General features: G+C 41.1%; 1 protein-coding gene and 1 non-coding gene across 6 annotated transcripts in view; one reads left to right on the top strand and one right to left on the bottom strand.

Annotated features, from left to right (window-relative positions):
* Positions 1-6653: 6653 nt before the first annotated feature.
* On the bottom strand, positions 6654-6726 carry TRNAV-CAC (transfer RNA valine (anticodon CAC)). Its single transcript has one exon. It is a non-coding gene; the product is annotated as a tRNA-Val (tRNA).
* Positions 6727-7748: 1022 nt separating this feature from the next.
* The window catches only part of LOC146860617 (uncharacterized), a 62022-nt gene continuing 52981 nt past the window's right edge, over positions 7749-16789 (top strand). For 2 of the 5 annotated variants that reach the window (XR_014979193.1, XR_014979191.1), the window contains exons 1-2: positions 13560-13678; positions 13981-14090. Coding sequence is in view for 1 of the 5 variants with exons in the window: in XM_085646360.1 (XP_085502486.1) it covers positions 7957-7979; positions 13981-14090 (133 nt within the window). In the remaining 4 variants the exon portion in view is untranslated. Of the gene's footprint in view, positions 7980-13546; positions 13679-13980; positions 14091-16789 lie in introns of those variants that run through there. The other 3 variants (XM_085646360.1, XR_014979190.1, XR_014979192.1) reach the window with 3 other exon arrangements.

The following is a 16789-nucleotide window of genomic DNA, read 5'->3' as shown; positions in this document are numbered from 1 at the left end:
GGTCAATCTCGGATGCTACTCCTGCTTTGACTTTTGGACTCATTTTGTATTGTCTGGTGTTGGGATAAACTGCACCTTCTTTCACAGTCACCTTTACTGGGTCTACATTTGACATCCAGTGAAATCCCATACCTTTGGATTCTCTGAGGTTTTCAGTTCTTCTGGTAAGTCATCTATAGTCATTAAAGAATACATCTCATCTACCTCTGTGCCTTGTTTGGCGAGCATTATTTTGTACACAATATCTTCGTCAGGGGTTTGAAGAGCAGCACCATCTGGTGTGCAATAAATTGTGCAATTCATTTTGCACAGAATAGCTCTTCCTAGTAAATTCACTGGGCTAGAATCGCAGACTGTAAATCTATGCATGTCTTTAAAATTTCCAATGTGCACTTCCATAAGTTCTGTAACTGAAGTTCTAATTTGTTGATTTGAAACGCCAACTACTCGGATTGCTTCTCCCGAGAGGGGTAGGTTTGGGATGTCTGCTGTTCTCACAGTAGAACGGGTAGCAACAGTATCCTACAGAAAAGTGATATCATTGCCTTCCACTTTCTCATCAATAAATGGACCTGACTGATCTACCGGCAAGGATGCGCCAAGTACGCACTCCTCTTCCTCCCCCCTCAGGCACCGTCATTGCTCATTATCACTTTCATCGTTATTATGTAAAAGGTATTGTGAAATGACAGAATTTTTTTTACCACTTCCTCCTGGAAATCCAGCATCCGCACTGTACTTTGGCGATTCACAAAATTTGACATAGTGGCTGGTGGCACCTGACACTGCTGATTAACTACCTGCTGCGGTTGATTCATAAGCACCTCATTCTGCATCTGTGGATTTAAATTTTGTTTTGGCCCATTATTATTCTGAATATTCTTACACTCGTATTTCCAATGTCCAAGCTTTCTGCACCCATGGCGAGGAAATTTCTTCTTTGCAACTTCTCTATTCATTCGCCCTCTTGATTTACCACCATTCGCCACTTGCTCACTCTGATTCAGTTCTTTCACCTGACCACCAGCCTGACTATTCAACTTCTTTAGCCTGCGCTTCCTCATTCTTCCTTGTCCACCTTGTTGTCCACTAGTCAATGTCTCCCCACTTTTGCAAAATATTCATCATCTCCTTTACCTGTAACTTCTTTCCAGTCACATTCATATTTTCTAAATCTTTGTCAGTAAACGCCACCCTATATGGTTTCTGTAGCACTTTTGATCTCCCTATCTCAATCCCCATCTCAGAAGCAAGTTCCGTCAACTTTTTATTAAACAATTTCGCATTTCTGGTTATACTCCTGCAGATAAACAACAACTTTTCTTCATTGTAAGTGTTCAATCTATCTATTCCCACATTTCCAGCTATCATTTCTTCCAATTCTACTTTTAGTTTGTAAATATCTAAAATCTTTGTAGGTGAGCTTTGTTTCTCTATTCCCTGTGTCCATCTCTCTAGATCTTCTGGGTTTCCCGCTGTTGAACTTCTAGCTCCCAAGGATACCACTGACCATCCTTCCGTTGAACTACGGGGTGTAACTCTTTTCGGGGTTTCACTTACTGATTCTCTTACCGGTAGATCCATTAAGGAAATTACTGAATCGCACTCACGGGTTTGATCGTCAGTTATCACAATTTCTTTTCTGGGATTACTCAAGAGAGTCAGTGCAACTTGTGGTTTTGGGCAATTTATTTTGTCTCCATACAATGGAACAACAGGACTTATAGTTACTGGTATTGTCAATGCTTCAGGGTTGAAATTTAATTGGCCTATCTTCTGTATTAATTCCTCTCTAATTTTATTTAATGCTTCTTTTTCCCTATCTTGAAGTACCCTATTAACTGAGGGATCATGTAAGATTTGTGGAATCAAGGGTGTTCCCAGTACTGGTGCACTTGGGCTGACTCTACTTGGCCCTTCTTGATACGGTGGAGGGTTTTTAGTTAAAATGTCCTCCAACAATTCGTCATTTGATTCACCATATCCTGTCACTTTCATGTGCTTCGTTTTCTCCTTCCACTTGCTCCCTGATTGTTCTTCAGCCATTAACACTGTATTTAAACCTTCCGATACCATTGCTCTTCTCCACAGCTTCATCTGACCCTCACGAGATTCACGCAAGTACCTAGAAAAATGACCCATATATCTTCCACTCCTGTTTTTCTCTCTTTCATATGACTCAGTCTCCCATTCTTCTAAAGCTTCATACTGCGTTAGTCTAGGTCTTGGATCTAAATCATTCATTTGCATTTTCAAATTCTGAAGAATTCTCCCATTAAATGTACTATGTTCAGGGACCGCTAAAACACCATCATCCTTCGTGTATTCTATCGAATTCTCCATCCATACACATGAAAGATATCCTCTCTCCATCATCATAAATGAAGCAGGCGTTTTAGGTGGCGGAATACGAATTCCCTCTCTAGTCAACACAGGCTTATCTTTCTTAAAGAAATTTTAACCTTCTTTATAAATGACATTTTTCTCTTTTCACCATACATTCTAGATACTCGATGTAGGAAACAATAATCTGCAAACCTTTGAGCTTTTCTGTCAGGGCAACTAATTTCAAAAGGCAATTGAGAATCAAACATACAAATGTTATTAACCAATCCTAAAACAGCTTTCACTCAGCCACCCAATCAGGTTCCAGCTCACGCTCGCAGTCTGACCAATACCAGCGCAGCCTTTTCAATGACGTCAGTTCTGCTCCTTACTACTGACCCCTCCTTTACAATTTGTGTCAGTCACACGCCCGCTGTTTCAACCTATCCCAGTGCGGCTCTTTGTGATGTCAGTGCAGCCCAGGCAACTGACCCTCCCTTCACAAGGTAATACGAAAACGTATTTTCTTTAGTCTTTCTAACTGAATTTTGTTAGTAACAACATAAAAACATTCTCTACTCTACCTGTTCCACTAAAACAAAGGATAGATATCTGACTTATTCCTTGAGTCTCAGAATTGCTCCTCTTCTACTGCAAGTAAAACCTCTGTTTACCCTCCATTTAAGCTCAAGAGAACCCGTTATTCCTTCAGTGTTACCCTTTCTAAGTGATATAAGACGAAAGTTTCACCAGCAAACCCTTTTGCTTTCACTCACACTCAACTTTTATACGAAATAGTCCCTAATTTACTACTGCCAGCCCTGCGTAGCTTCTCAGTGCTATTCCAACAGACGAGTAACCTCACTGCAGCATGGCTTCTATCCCCACCTGCTATTCATTCCCCCGGGGAATTTTCCGGACTACATAAAACGGGCCATTAACTCTTTGTTAAACATAAATCAATAATCAAAAATCAATACTTATCACCAAACTAGTCAATAATAGCTCACCAGCAACAGGTACTCCAATACCATATTATCACCTGGGCCCATAAACACACACACACCTCACCCAGTGTAACCGCTGGAGTCAAAGTTTATGATTTCCTAATATTTAAAGATTAGTCACCTCTTGTCCTCAACTAATCTTTCACTGATCAAAAAGTTCTTTCCTCTGGTCGATGGACCATTAGTTGAACTAGTTGACGGTGAAATTACATGAATTATTCCTCTTATTGCAACGAAATAACCACTGACTCGGGGAAAATTTAAATCTTTATCTAAATTGTTTTCATGTGAACCATTTCAAAGTACAGCACAGTCTCCGTCAAACACAAACTTTAAATCTTGCAATGGCTTATGCTCAGAAAGGAGAGGACAGAGGGAAAAGAACATCCATACATTCACGGAAAATGATATTACCTAGAATGGTGTGAAAACTTACCCCCTGGCCAAAGGGCTGGTAAGGGTCCCCCGGGAAAGATCAGGCGACAAAGAATTCAGGACAGGATAGTTGACCTCTCTAACACCGACGCTTGTGTAGCACCCCTCTCTGACACTCTCTTTCTCCTTGAGATTCTGCCACGATCTTCTTCTAATGAATTCATTTATGATTGATGGTTCTGAATTCGATTCTTCATCAGCCACTCCGACAGCATCCGAGATCTGCAGCATTAAGCAAATCTCCGTCTGACTTACTAAAACTACCTCAATTATACCCTACAATATTCATGTACCATCCATTAATGTTTCAATATTGTGAAACTACTAACTCTGATTGGACAGGCAAGGGGGATGATCATCACACAATGTTTATACCTCACCATAGTCTATCATTTAATTGTTCAAAGATCCAACCCCTTCATTTTTAATTCAAAATTGTAATTCCCACCCGTATTCACATCTTGTTAGCAACATTTGTGTATTTCTGTTATGAACATCTATTCATCCATAGGTCTGTAATGCTGGTTCCCAGGGTATGAAACTTTTGCGTCCTTGGACTGCATTCAAGAGTTATCGTCACTCTTCCGGCTCAATCTCACCAGGCATGTCGGGAGGATCACATGACTAATAGACTCTGGACTCATACGAGAGGCCCAAATGCACACTAATAAAAGAGTCAGAAAGAAAAATATTAATTTCAAGAATAAATGGTTTCACTGTATACCACCTATCTCTACTCTAACCCCATTTACTTATTAATGCTTTCCCCGCATTAGCATTAATAAAATAGCTCGGTTTAGTTTAGGCAAAGCAGATGCCAAGCGTGTGAGCTTTCCAAGCCGCCATTTTATTAGCGTCTGCGCAGGAAATTCCCTCCAAGCGACAGCTCGTCATACTGCGTAGGTGCAGTTGACGCATGCGCAATAAAGATTTCCCGTTAGCAGCCATTTTAGGATTTCAATCGAGTTACTTATTAGTAAAACACATAAGCAAGCTTCTCTGTCTTTTATGTTCAATGTTGTGCGCATTAATTTACACAATACGTGGTTAATATAATATTAGAAGTTAAATGAGAGGATTGCTTCCGAGCAAGTCTCTTCAATACGAGTCCTTGCTCCATCAGCGTATTATTTAATGGTTCACATTAATACATGTCGTTTGTGCCCATATAACAACAAATACATGAAAAATGTCAGTACACAAATTTAGAACTAGATTCATGTTGCAGTTTAAGTAAATGTGATCTAACTTTCAATACGAGTATAAAAGTGACTGAGGACTATATTATAAATTTGAATATAAAACATTAGGGCACACGTTTACATAAATCTTTCTCTTTTCTGAAGTAAATACATTGTAATAGTGTGAGGATGAACCCTGTGAGGCAGACAGGGGCGACTCCTCTGCTAAGGCAGAGGAGCGTCGCCCCATTGCTCTCAGAGGAGGAAGAATAAAATGATTATAATGTTGTTATTATCATTTTATTTTTGGTTGTGTCGAGGTTGAGTTAGGCGGGCGGGGCTGGTGGCCCAGGGGGAGGAGTGTTTTGCACACTTCAAGTGTGCATGATGGTTTGGCCAGCCTTCTTGGGCTGGCCAAACAGTCATGCGCACTTTGCATGTCCCCAGCAGGCTGTAATGCACATCCTGGTGGCAAACATGCACAGGCTCCCTATCCCTGTCTGAGCGCCGAACCATGCGCTCAGACCAAACAAAACGCTGCACTGCAGCATTGGGAGGCTGGGTACCTCCTGCTTTCAGGACTCGCCTGAGAAGCGGACATGACGGTGGAGAGACGTCGGCTGTGAGGAGGTGAATGGTATTTTTTTGTATTTTATCCCTTCCCCTCCCCGCCCTTCAACACCTGTTCCCTGCCAGCCGCTACTGGAGGCAGAGACAAGCAGATAAGTCAAAGGTCAGAGTGTGAAGCTGCAAGAGATGGAAAAGAAACAGATGGGGAGGGAGTAGGAGAACTCAAGTTTTTTTTCTGTCGTGCCCAGGGAGTAAAAAGGTAGCAAGCATTTGAGTGTCAAAGGGTACTGAAAAATTGAGTAGAATTATAATAAAGTTGGCTACGGTGAGCAAAGGAGATGAAGTTAGAGAAATGTGTGAGGGCTCTCTCTGTGAAGTGCACTTGACAAAACATCAATTGTACTACTCGGTTATAGTTGGTTATATGAGAAGCATGTGTATGCATATGCCACCCACTTAACAAATGTGAAAAGAATACATTGTTGAATTAGACAACTTGGTACTGTGCACTAGATGACTATTCAGCCACTGCAACTCACTCCAAAAAGTTTTTTGTATTATTCCAAATGGTTTTATGTTCACAGTACGTGCACAAGAAGAAATTTAAATATGTTTTCTCAAAATTATTGAAACTCATAATTTCATGTGTTGTTTAAAAAAAAAAACATATCACAGTACTATACAAAAACATTAACATGCCCATAATAATCATAATGAAACGGCACAAAATATGATATTACACAACGTGCATTCTAGAAAGAATTGTTGCTCGTCTCTCTCACCTATGCGACACATACCAAAATGATTGTATTGCATTTGAGTGCAGTACTGTATTCCGAATCAATAACCGTATTTAAAAATCACCAATTGACACAATTACGTTATTATGCATAAGTGATGAAAACAATGTATTTTGTAGACTAATTTACTGCAATAGGTTCCACTATTGTAGTTACTCTTGATATTTGTAGGTGCAAATTCCCTTCACAGTGGCAACAGGTAATGTTGCAGTATTGATAAATGAATTCCTATAAAAGAGATATATCGACTGTGGGTGTTTAAGATCCACGCAGTTCCAACGAAATCATTTTACATTGAATGCAACATGTATTTAAAAAACACATTTCTAAAATAGTGTTTCCGCCCGGGGTCGAACCGGGGACCTTTCGCGTGTGAGGCGAACGTGATAACCACTACACTACGGAAACTATTTTCAGTGATTCTCACTGTCTCATTCTTTAGCGTTACTGAGAGACCATGCTTTCACTGTTATGAAATTTGTGGTATTGGTTTGATGTTCATTGTTAAAATGCGCGGTTCAATAGGAGTCCGTTATTCTGTGAACCCCCCACACTCCACCACGAGGAAGACAGCATTGTATGCTCATAAGGTACTTGGATTATGCAAGCAACACCGATTGCTTTGAGAAACACAGTGGCCCAAATAAACCATCACCAGGAAAAATACAACAGCTGACAACTTAAACTAAAATAGAATATGCTTACTCATATGCACACGGCCTCGTATAATTCGTTTCTTTTAAGTGATTGGTTTTATATTTCAGTCTGCCTTATATCCGATGCATTTTTGGCTGCCCCAATTTTGTATTTTCTCTTACACGGTTTACTGTTCTATAGGTTCGCTGTATGCTACATTACTACATGTATTGCTTTGCACAACATTTGCTTCGTCTTCTCCCCCCTCCGCCTCCCCAGCAGTGTTCTTCCAAGGAAGCATGATTAATGCGGCGCTTGCTATACCTCATTTCCATGTATCTGCTACTCGAACTCACCAGAACCTGAACGAGCCTTGACACCCTATGTATGTCTATCAACATGGCAATACCCACTGGCGTGTTTGTAATCCGTAGAACGTCAAGGTTTTGCATACATGGAAACAACGAAAACGATTTCCATGTTCCAGGTATCACCATAATTCATTTACAAGATGGCTGCTACTTTCATCTGTAGATGAATTCAGCAGCCATCTTGGTATGGTGTAGCCGATTAATACCAACACATTTATATAACCACAGCACGAACTTTTCGAAAACCTTTACATTAGTACACGGGCCGTATTAATATCTTTGTGTTTCTTTATGGTTGCCGAAACATAAGAACAACCAGATAAATTCAATGGGGTCATTAAAATGGGTGAGGCTTGTCTTCCCGCAGATACGCGGTCAGATTATGCCCAGAATGCACTTCTCTCCCATGCTACGAACGGCCCGGAAGAGAGTGGTAAACAAAGCAAGCATGTATCCACAGATGCTGAGAGATTATAAAAAAAATTGTTTAAATTGAGACACATGGGCGGGAAGTGGGGCAGTGGAGAATAGGAAATACCGACCTGCTAGAGGGACTTGGAAACAGAAGGAAGAGAGACAGCAACAACGAGTGAGAGAATTACCATAAAGGCACTGGCAGAGACATAGGACAATGACATGCAGAGAGACTGGCAGGTAGGTATTCGGAGCTGGATGTGAATGGAGGGAAAAGAAAGCAGGCAAAGACAGGAGAGAGAGGGACTGAGAGATTCGTAGAATCGATATGTGCATTAAGGTGCATATGTAGCTAGAGACAGGCTAGACGGATATACATGTAGATAGGCAGCTATGCAGATTGATACATAAATGGAAATAGTGATAGAATCAAATACAAAAGTAGAGATGTGCAGGTATCTGGCGATTGATGTAGTTAGACTGAAATATACATATGCAGAAAGACTAACAGATACAGAGTACAAAGCGGTACACAAAGACAATGGATCGATGTACAAAGAGACAGATCGAGGAATAGGTGTGCAGTTGAGGTAGAGATAATCAGTGGAAGAATGTAGATAGATTGAGTTCAGTGTCCCTATCTCTCTCATTCTGTGTTTCCTTGACTATCTGTGTCGATCATACCCGTCTTTTTAGGTCTCGGCCTGGCTAAAGCAGCGCATGCGCTGCTCTGCCATGCAGAGGTCTTTTGGAATCAATATGATTCCAGAGTGCACGCGGGGAGACAAACGAGACAGAAGATGTGCATGCGGAGATTGGGGGCCTCGGGGGGAGCAGAGCGGAGCGGTCTCCCCCCGGGGTCATTCGCCCGAATAATACGGACGAAGGGTGGCGTAGACGGCGTAGGCGAGGCGTAGGTTGAATAAGGAGGCAGGGGCGCGAGCCTAGAGTGGCGCAGCGCGTTTAGGAAGCAGTTAGGTGGGGGACGTTTGTTTTCTCCCACCCTCCCACCCAAAAACAAAAAAAAAAAATGTATAGTTACATGAAGGGATCATGAGGGTTGGATTGGGGAGGTGTGTCTCGCCACAGTTGGACAGGTACTCACTCAGGCGCGTATAGTTGTGTAGGCAAGATGGGGGAGGGTAAATTTGGAGCGGATTTTACCCAACCCTCGTTATTGCTAAGTCGTTAAAGAAAAGTGAAGAAAAAGGTTTGAAAACAAAATATGGAAATGCAAAAGTAAACATTGGTTTTGCTTTGAAAATGTACAGTTGGTTAAGCATAGTGATAATAAAATGGTTTTGGCCCAAATTGTGAAATTGTTCTAGGGAATTAAGTTGCCTGAAGTAATGCGAGTTACCTCGTGCAATTAAGTGGCCTTTTCTGCTATCGAAGTACATGTGTAGTGTCTGTTATTTTGGGCGATGGATGCTTTACTGGCGGCGTGATACACTGGGGACTTTTTTTTCCGCCGCCAGTAAAGGCAGTCCCCGTGTGCACATCTTCTGTCCATCCCATGACGGGCTGCGCTTGTTTTCTAAGCAGGCGCGCTTGGCCCTTTTCACACAGGTGCTAGCTGCGCAGAGCTCCTGCAGTAACTACAACAATTTGTATGTCTCCAGGGGCAAGTGCTGGGGAATCTAGCATTAGCGCCGGGGAAGGAAACCCAGGCACGAGACACAGTGCGCGAGGCAGCGTCCCCGCACGATGCTACTCCCTCCATCTGTCACAATCACAGTCGCTCCCGGAAGACCCTCCACAGAAAGGCCCCAGTAGCTAACGAGCAAACGAGGGGAAAAAGGCGCAATCCGGAATTTCACAAAATATCAGAAAAATGTCATCTGTACAGGCTAGCGCACCATCACGGGACAAAGGCCCACCGTTCGTTTGCTGAACAATTGCTTCCAAAGGGACCTGCTTAACTTTTAATCCGCCATTAACAAAACAAAGGGGGAGAGAGAGCGGGAATCCCTTTAGGTAACTGCAGGTCCGCTCAAGGTGAATGCTTGCCGCGTTGTTTGCTTTTGTTTGTGCTGAGTGGAGGTTTCCAGGCACTCACCCCCAGTTGCCGGACATCTGTCTTGTCCGAAGCAGAGATCTTGCTAAATCCAGTGAGGTGAATAACATTTAAGCGCAATTTAATCACAGCAAATCGATTCCAATGCTGCTTCAATAATTCATAAAAGGGTCTTTTTTTGATATATACTTTGGCGTTTAGTCTCATCTATCCCGTAATTAAAACAGTGAATTGCTGTCCTTCTCAAGAAACAATGGAGGCTAGGGGTTGTGTTTATAAATAGAATAATATGAAAGAGCATGTTCTATGTTAGATGTATACACGGCTGCAGCATAATGACCATCGAAATATAATTAGAGAGACATTCACTCCTTTGTAGAATGTTTACTAGCAAGCAGTGAGTGCTAATTTTTCTGGGGCAACATTTCTGCTCGCATAGAAGAGAAGAAAGGCAGGCCCTGAAATTATTTTAATTTAAAAATGACAGCCTGACTTGTAAATTATTATTGTATGCTCAGTGTTTTCGGAGGTGAAATCGCGACCCCATCCAGGGCAGTGTTATCGGCCATCCGTGTAAAATGGCTTCCGGAGCTTGTAAAGGACTGAACGGCTTCTGTGGGTTCGTGAAAGGCCATGGGGTTTACGAGTACCACAGCAGGGAACAGCAACCACGAACATGCATTGTGTGTGACACGCATGTACCTTGGAATGCACTCGAAAGGAAACCTGGCAAAAGGTAAATTGTGGCAAAAATCTCAACGTACACCTGGACCACAGCTTCACATTAAGTAACACCTCACACATTACCATTTGCAACCACAAAACATTTTCCATAGTCATTAAGAAAAAACACAACTGGGTCTACATCACAAGGCTAAAGTAAAGGAATTACGAAAAACATGTCAGCAAGGAGAAGCACCGAAGGGCTAGTGCGGTCAACGTGCCACAAATACCATACCCAGAAGTACAGAAGGCACAGGCCCTTTTCCTTATATTTACTGAAGTCTGGAGTCCCCTAAAAGAAGCCCTGTGCATAGTGACAAGACATTACCTTAGAACAGAATTCCAGATGGGGTGCTGTTAGACCTTTCATCCTTAGGGTGGTCGTTCCCCAGACTTTTTGTCTTTTACCTCCTGTTCTTGCTGATTCTTTTTGTTGGCCTTAGGACTCTGAGCACTTTACCACTGCTGGCCAGAGCTGAAGTGCATGTGCTTCTCCCCTAAACATGTTGACAGAGTATACATAACTGGCATATTTGATTTACTAGTAACCCCTTGTAAAGTGGTATAACATATACCCAGGGCCTGGAAGTCAAACGCTACTATTGGGCTGCAGCACTGATTGTGCCACCCACATAAGTAGCCTTTCAAACCTGTCTCAGGCCTGCCATTGCAGTGCCAGTGTGTGCAATTTACTGCCACTTCGACTTGGCATTTAAAACTACTTCCCAAGCCTTAAACTCCCCTTTTATTACATGTCACCCCTAAGATAGGCCCTAAGTAAAAGGTAGGACATGTACCTCTATGTTTTACATTTCCTGGTAGTGACAGACAGCCTATTTCGTTTTTAGGTCTCAGCCTGACGTAAGCAGCGCATCGTCATACAAGGCATCTTGGAATCGATATGATTCCAGAAGCCTCGTCCCAGCTCTGCCTTCATTTTTGATTCGTGCGCGGCGTTTGGCATCACAAAATATGCCAAAGGCAGTGCAATGATTGCGCTGAAGGCATGTCAAGCGCCGCTTGTTGCCACCCTGTCTCCTTTTATCCACGCCCAGTGGGATTGGCTCTCTTACTGGCAGCGGGAGACAGTGTCTCCTAATTAGCCGCTACACACTTTTTTGTTAGCATTCGCCTTTGGCAAAGGCAGCCGCGTGTTTATTTTTACATCGCGCTTTCACTTAAAGTGAAAGCGCGATGCAATTATAAACAAGCGGCTGCCTTTGCCAAAACCGAGAGCTTGTTTTTCTCTTTTCTTTGTGTCTTTCTCATAATCATTCTTTTCTGTTGCATTTTGTCTTCCCATGATTTGTTTTGTTTAATTACTACTTAAATTATCACTATTTTATTTTCCCCTTTATTATTCTTTCAAACTCTCTACACAGGCAGGTGTGCACACACAATAGCTTATGAGGATAGGACTTTTGAACTGGAGTCTGGAACCATAATCCTATTTTTAGCGATAAACTCTCTTCTGCAGTTAGAGAAGCGTATCAATTGACTATGAGTGCGAATGGTGCCACCTTGTGGCCATTTTTGGAAAATATGCTGTAATCAACCAGTCGGATTTAAACGATAATAGCGCTGTGTGCGTGGAGGTTATGTCATTATAAAGTAAGCACTACAAAAGCAGTGCCAGTGCTTACTACACGAGCGAGAAAACGCTTGGTTCACATTCATGAAACCAGGACACTCCGTTCTCTACATGCGGAAAAACACTATAGCAGGAAGCGAGGAGCAGTTTAGGCTAAAATGGAGTCGGGCAAAACAGATTGTAGTGCTGCTGCCTTTATGACATTAAAGAAAACAAAACAGTGATGGGTGGTTCACTTATAATTTCTCTGAACCACAATCCAGAGCATTGTTATTCCCCAGCATGTCACCAAAGGCAGGAAGCAGCCATATGTAAATATCTATCTTTTATCTATCATCTATCTATTATCTATCTATCTTCTATCTATCTTTTATCTATCTATCTTCTATCTATTATCTATCTTTTATCTATTATCTATCTATCTTTTATCTATCAATCTTTATCTATCTTTTATCTATCTATCTTCTATCTATCTTTTATCTATCTTCTATCTATCTTTTATCTATTTATCTTCTATCTATTATCTATCTATCTTTTATCTATCAATCTTCTATCAATCTTCTATCTATCTTGTATCTATCTATCTTCTATCTATCTTTTATTTATCTTCTAGCTATCTTTTATCTATCTATCTTTTATCTATCTATCTTCTATCTTTTATCTATCTATCTTCTATCTATCTTTTATTTATCTTCTATCTATCTTTTATCTATCTATCTTTTATCTATCTATCTTCTATCTATCTTTTATCTATCTATTATCTATCTTTTATCTATCATCTATCTATTATCTATCTCATCTATCATCTATCTATCTTCTATCTATTTTCTATCTATCTTTCATCTATCTTTTATCTATTATCTATCTTCTATCTATTATCTATCTATCTTCTATCTATCATCTATCTATTATCTATCTATCTTCTATCTATATTTTATCTGTCATCTATCTATTATCTATCTATATTCTATCTATTATCCTTCTATCTTGTATCTATCTTCTATCTATCTTTTATCTATCATCTATCTATTATCTATCTATCTTTTATCTATCTTCTAATTATCTATCTATCTTCTATCTATCTTTTATCTATCTATCTTCTATCATCTATCAGAAAGACCCACGTCCGCAGGCGCAGTATTTCCGCCTTGAAAGTTTGCACACAAATTATTTTTATACTTAATCGTTTTACTGACGCTACACGCTCACCATCGATTGACACACAATTATTTATTAAGAACTCACTATCATTTTGTGATTCTTATTGATTCACATATTTCCGAATAATCGTATAATTTTAAGAGAGAGAGATCTCTTTGAACGTTATTTCCGTAATTTGAGTAGAGGGACTCCATAACGCGTTAGAGTCTTTTTTCTAATTTGATCTCACAACCCGAAGTAGAGAGTTTTCGGGACACTACGAAGTCCCTTTTTCATTTTTGATTACTAATGAGTGACGAAAGACGTCTTAACGTCACTATGAGGAGTTTCGCACGGTTGCGGAACACTCAAGGGCTGGGCGGATTTGGCCAGGAGACGGGCTGCTGTACTCAGCGAAGCGTTTGATCTCATTAGACGGTGTACCCATACTTAAATCCACACTGACAGGTGAGATCATGCGGACTTGTTTAGATACAGGTATGGTCCATAAGTGTAGTGCGAATATATTAGGAGGTATTAGCAATTGCCGTTTGTAAGCGTATGCCGACAGATGTGGTAGCATTAAAGTTAATGTGACGGTTAAGCAGTAGTCTACTTACATTTCGGGTCAAATTTACGCTGTTTTTAGCTTTACAAACAAAAGAGAATACTGACCTACTTTAGACTGATGAATGTCGCTGGTTTTTGCCTGATTAATCAGCCGGGTACTTGACAACAACACTCACGGGGGCATATATTTGATTTTACAGCTTTTTGTGGATCTGGCTTAACAAGAGAAAAAATACTATTGGAAACAATTTGCCCTTTCACCGTCGAACATTAGAACCCCGTGTGGTTTGGAATTATCACCACATTTCAAGTAGGTGTAATTTTTCCAGGTGTTTTTAGCGTTTGGAGGTTTTTAACCGGACTAAGTTTGAACTGGCTCTGACGCGTTCTTTTCTCTCTCCTTATTTCCTCCTTGCTTAGAAATTTAATAAGACGAAGATTTTAGGTAATTTTGATCAGTTTTGGTGAATCACGGCTGTGGAAGCCACTACGAGTTTGCATGCACAACTTAGAGGACATTTGACTGTGGTTGTAGGGACTTTCCAGATCACTCATTTTCTATACGGAGCACAGGATTTTATCTCCGGTGTTTCACGTTTAGATTGTCTTTTCTCTCTCCATCCTTTGGGGTCATAGTCTCAAATTCATAGCTTTTCTTTGCTGTTCACATTTCCACACACAGCTTTTGTAAGATATGCTACTATCTTTGCTTTATTCAACTTAGTTAATTTCTCTCAACTTTATAATGTCACATATTCACAAGAGACACCTCTTTCTGTGAAATCGTGATTCAATGTATTGGCCGTTTACATATGTTTCTCACTTGTACAGCCTTGAGAAAGTCGTGGGACTACTAATCTTATACGACGAAACACGTGTTGGCTGTGGAGTTGTTTATGAAGGCTTCTTGAATAAAAAAGAAAAGAAGAAGACGTGACTCATGACTCTGCGATGCATTTGTTGCTTACTATGATTGTTGTTGAAAAACATATACTTTAAAAGCTTATATTTACGTGTGCTGGGGAATTAGAATAATTTGTGCTAGCCTGGCTTCCCTCTGTAGAGTTTGTGGTTCTCTACACCTTTCAGCACCGTCATAGAAATAGAGATTAGAGAAATAGTGTGCGAATCTTTTAAGTGGCGCCCATACACCTATGAATGATACCACATGGCATTTTGTAAACAAATTATTTTTATAACCCAATTAAGGTAGAAAGTCGGTATTTAATTCAATCAAATGCTATATGTTACTATAATCTATCCATCTTCTATCTATCTTCTATCATCTATCAAACAGACCCACGCCCGCCTTGAAAGTTTGCACACAAATTATTTTTATAACCCAATTAAGGTAGAAAGTCGGTATTTATTTCAATCAAATGCTATATGTTACTATATCTTAAAGGCGTATTCGCTCGAACGAAAGCATTAGTGATTGGAAAGACAGTTTTAAAGTGAATAATAAAAAATGTTTGTTTCAGAGATTATGTAAATTGCACTAATGTGCATTTTTTCGGTGGCATTAATATGTCATCAAAACCACCACAATCTACTTGTGTCTCTAGTCTGCCAGGCTGCCACCCAACTCGCAGTTTTTGGCTGCCTGTACATCTATCCATCCAAGTGTTAGGCTGTCTGTGTACCGACCCATCCACGGCTCTGGCTGGCAGTACACCCACCATCTATGGATCTGATGGCCTACAGTACTCTACACTGAGCCATCCATGGCTCTGACTTTCTGTACACCCATCCATGTAGCCTTTGCTCTATTGCCGTAATGCGTCTCTCACCTTTCATCTGTCTCTTAGGGTCGAATCAAGGCTTGTGTGGGGCTTGGTGTCTGCTTGTTTCTGAAATAGAGACATGTATTACATCTCCATGTACGCGCCATGTACACCGCCTTCCTGATTCTGACATGAAATTATTACTTATCAATGCCACGTGACTCTACAAGAAACTTATAGGACACACTGTGCTGGAAATATTTGTATGCAAAGTGTTGTCCATGACACGATTCCCGCCGACGGACATAGCTGGGCGCTGTGACCTTTGCAACAACACACAGGCCTTGCCTTTAATTCGTCTTGTGTGTTTAGTGCTGCGTTTGATGAAACGGCCTATTGGATTCGGGCCTGTTCCAATAATTAAAGGTGTTCCAGAGAGCAGGATTCCCCACTGAGACAAGGGTCACTCAGCGGCCCTGTCCACACCCTTGCAGACACGTCCGCCACACTACATAAGGTGAGATATACACCGTGTACACATCGGATCGTAGCCCCTCCCCCCCCATGAACATACCACAACTCGATGAAAAGGATGTTCAACCGTCCATCAACCTGTCCACCCAACCCACCCATTTATCAGTCAAGCACCCATCAACTGTTATGTATCTGCCTATCCGTCAATCCAACCATTCTTCTGTTCATCAATATGTTTATGTATCTATCATCCATTTAGTAAATGTATCCATCCTGCACCCCTACCAACTTACTAAAGCATCGAGAAGCCGTCCTGCCCCCTCAGGCTACCCAACCACTATATGGCTGCCCTCAAATTGATTCATCCAACCATTCATCCATCAAATAGCGCACTCGTTCACCCAATCCGCTCAACAATCCATCCTTCCATCCAACCATGGGCTCACAATGATACTCAGCCCGTGTGTGCGCGAGAGAAGCTGCGAGATTAAAATTGCAATTGGTCTCGCCTTTCATTAAGTTAAAGCCATTTGCTTTGCTATACAATACCATTAGCAAAGCAAATGGCTTTAACTTAATGAAAGGCGAGACCTATTGCATTTTCAATGCTTGATCTTCATTTGTCTTTCCTTTTATCTCTCTGTCCTGCTATCTCGTTTTCTTACCCAGTCCCACATCCTTCCCTGTCCTTCTCTTTGTGTCTTTTTATGTCTCAGTTTCGCTCTATCTGAGGGACAGAAGGCACATCGGGTTCAAATATGAGGGGAACTACAACTTCTTGTCTTGGAGACGATCCCTAGGGTTATTCTTA

This window comes from Triturus cristatus, chromosome 3_1, assembly GCF_964204655.1.
Source record: "Triturus cristatus chromosome 3_1, aTriCri1.1, whole genome shotgun sequence".
Lineage (NCBI taxonomy): Eukaryota > Metazoa > Chordata > Amphibia > Caudata > Salamandridae > Triturus > Triturus cristatus.
The sequence above is the reverse complement of the archived record's forward strand: the minus strand, read 5'-3'. Positions and strand labels throughout refer to the sequence as shown.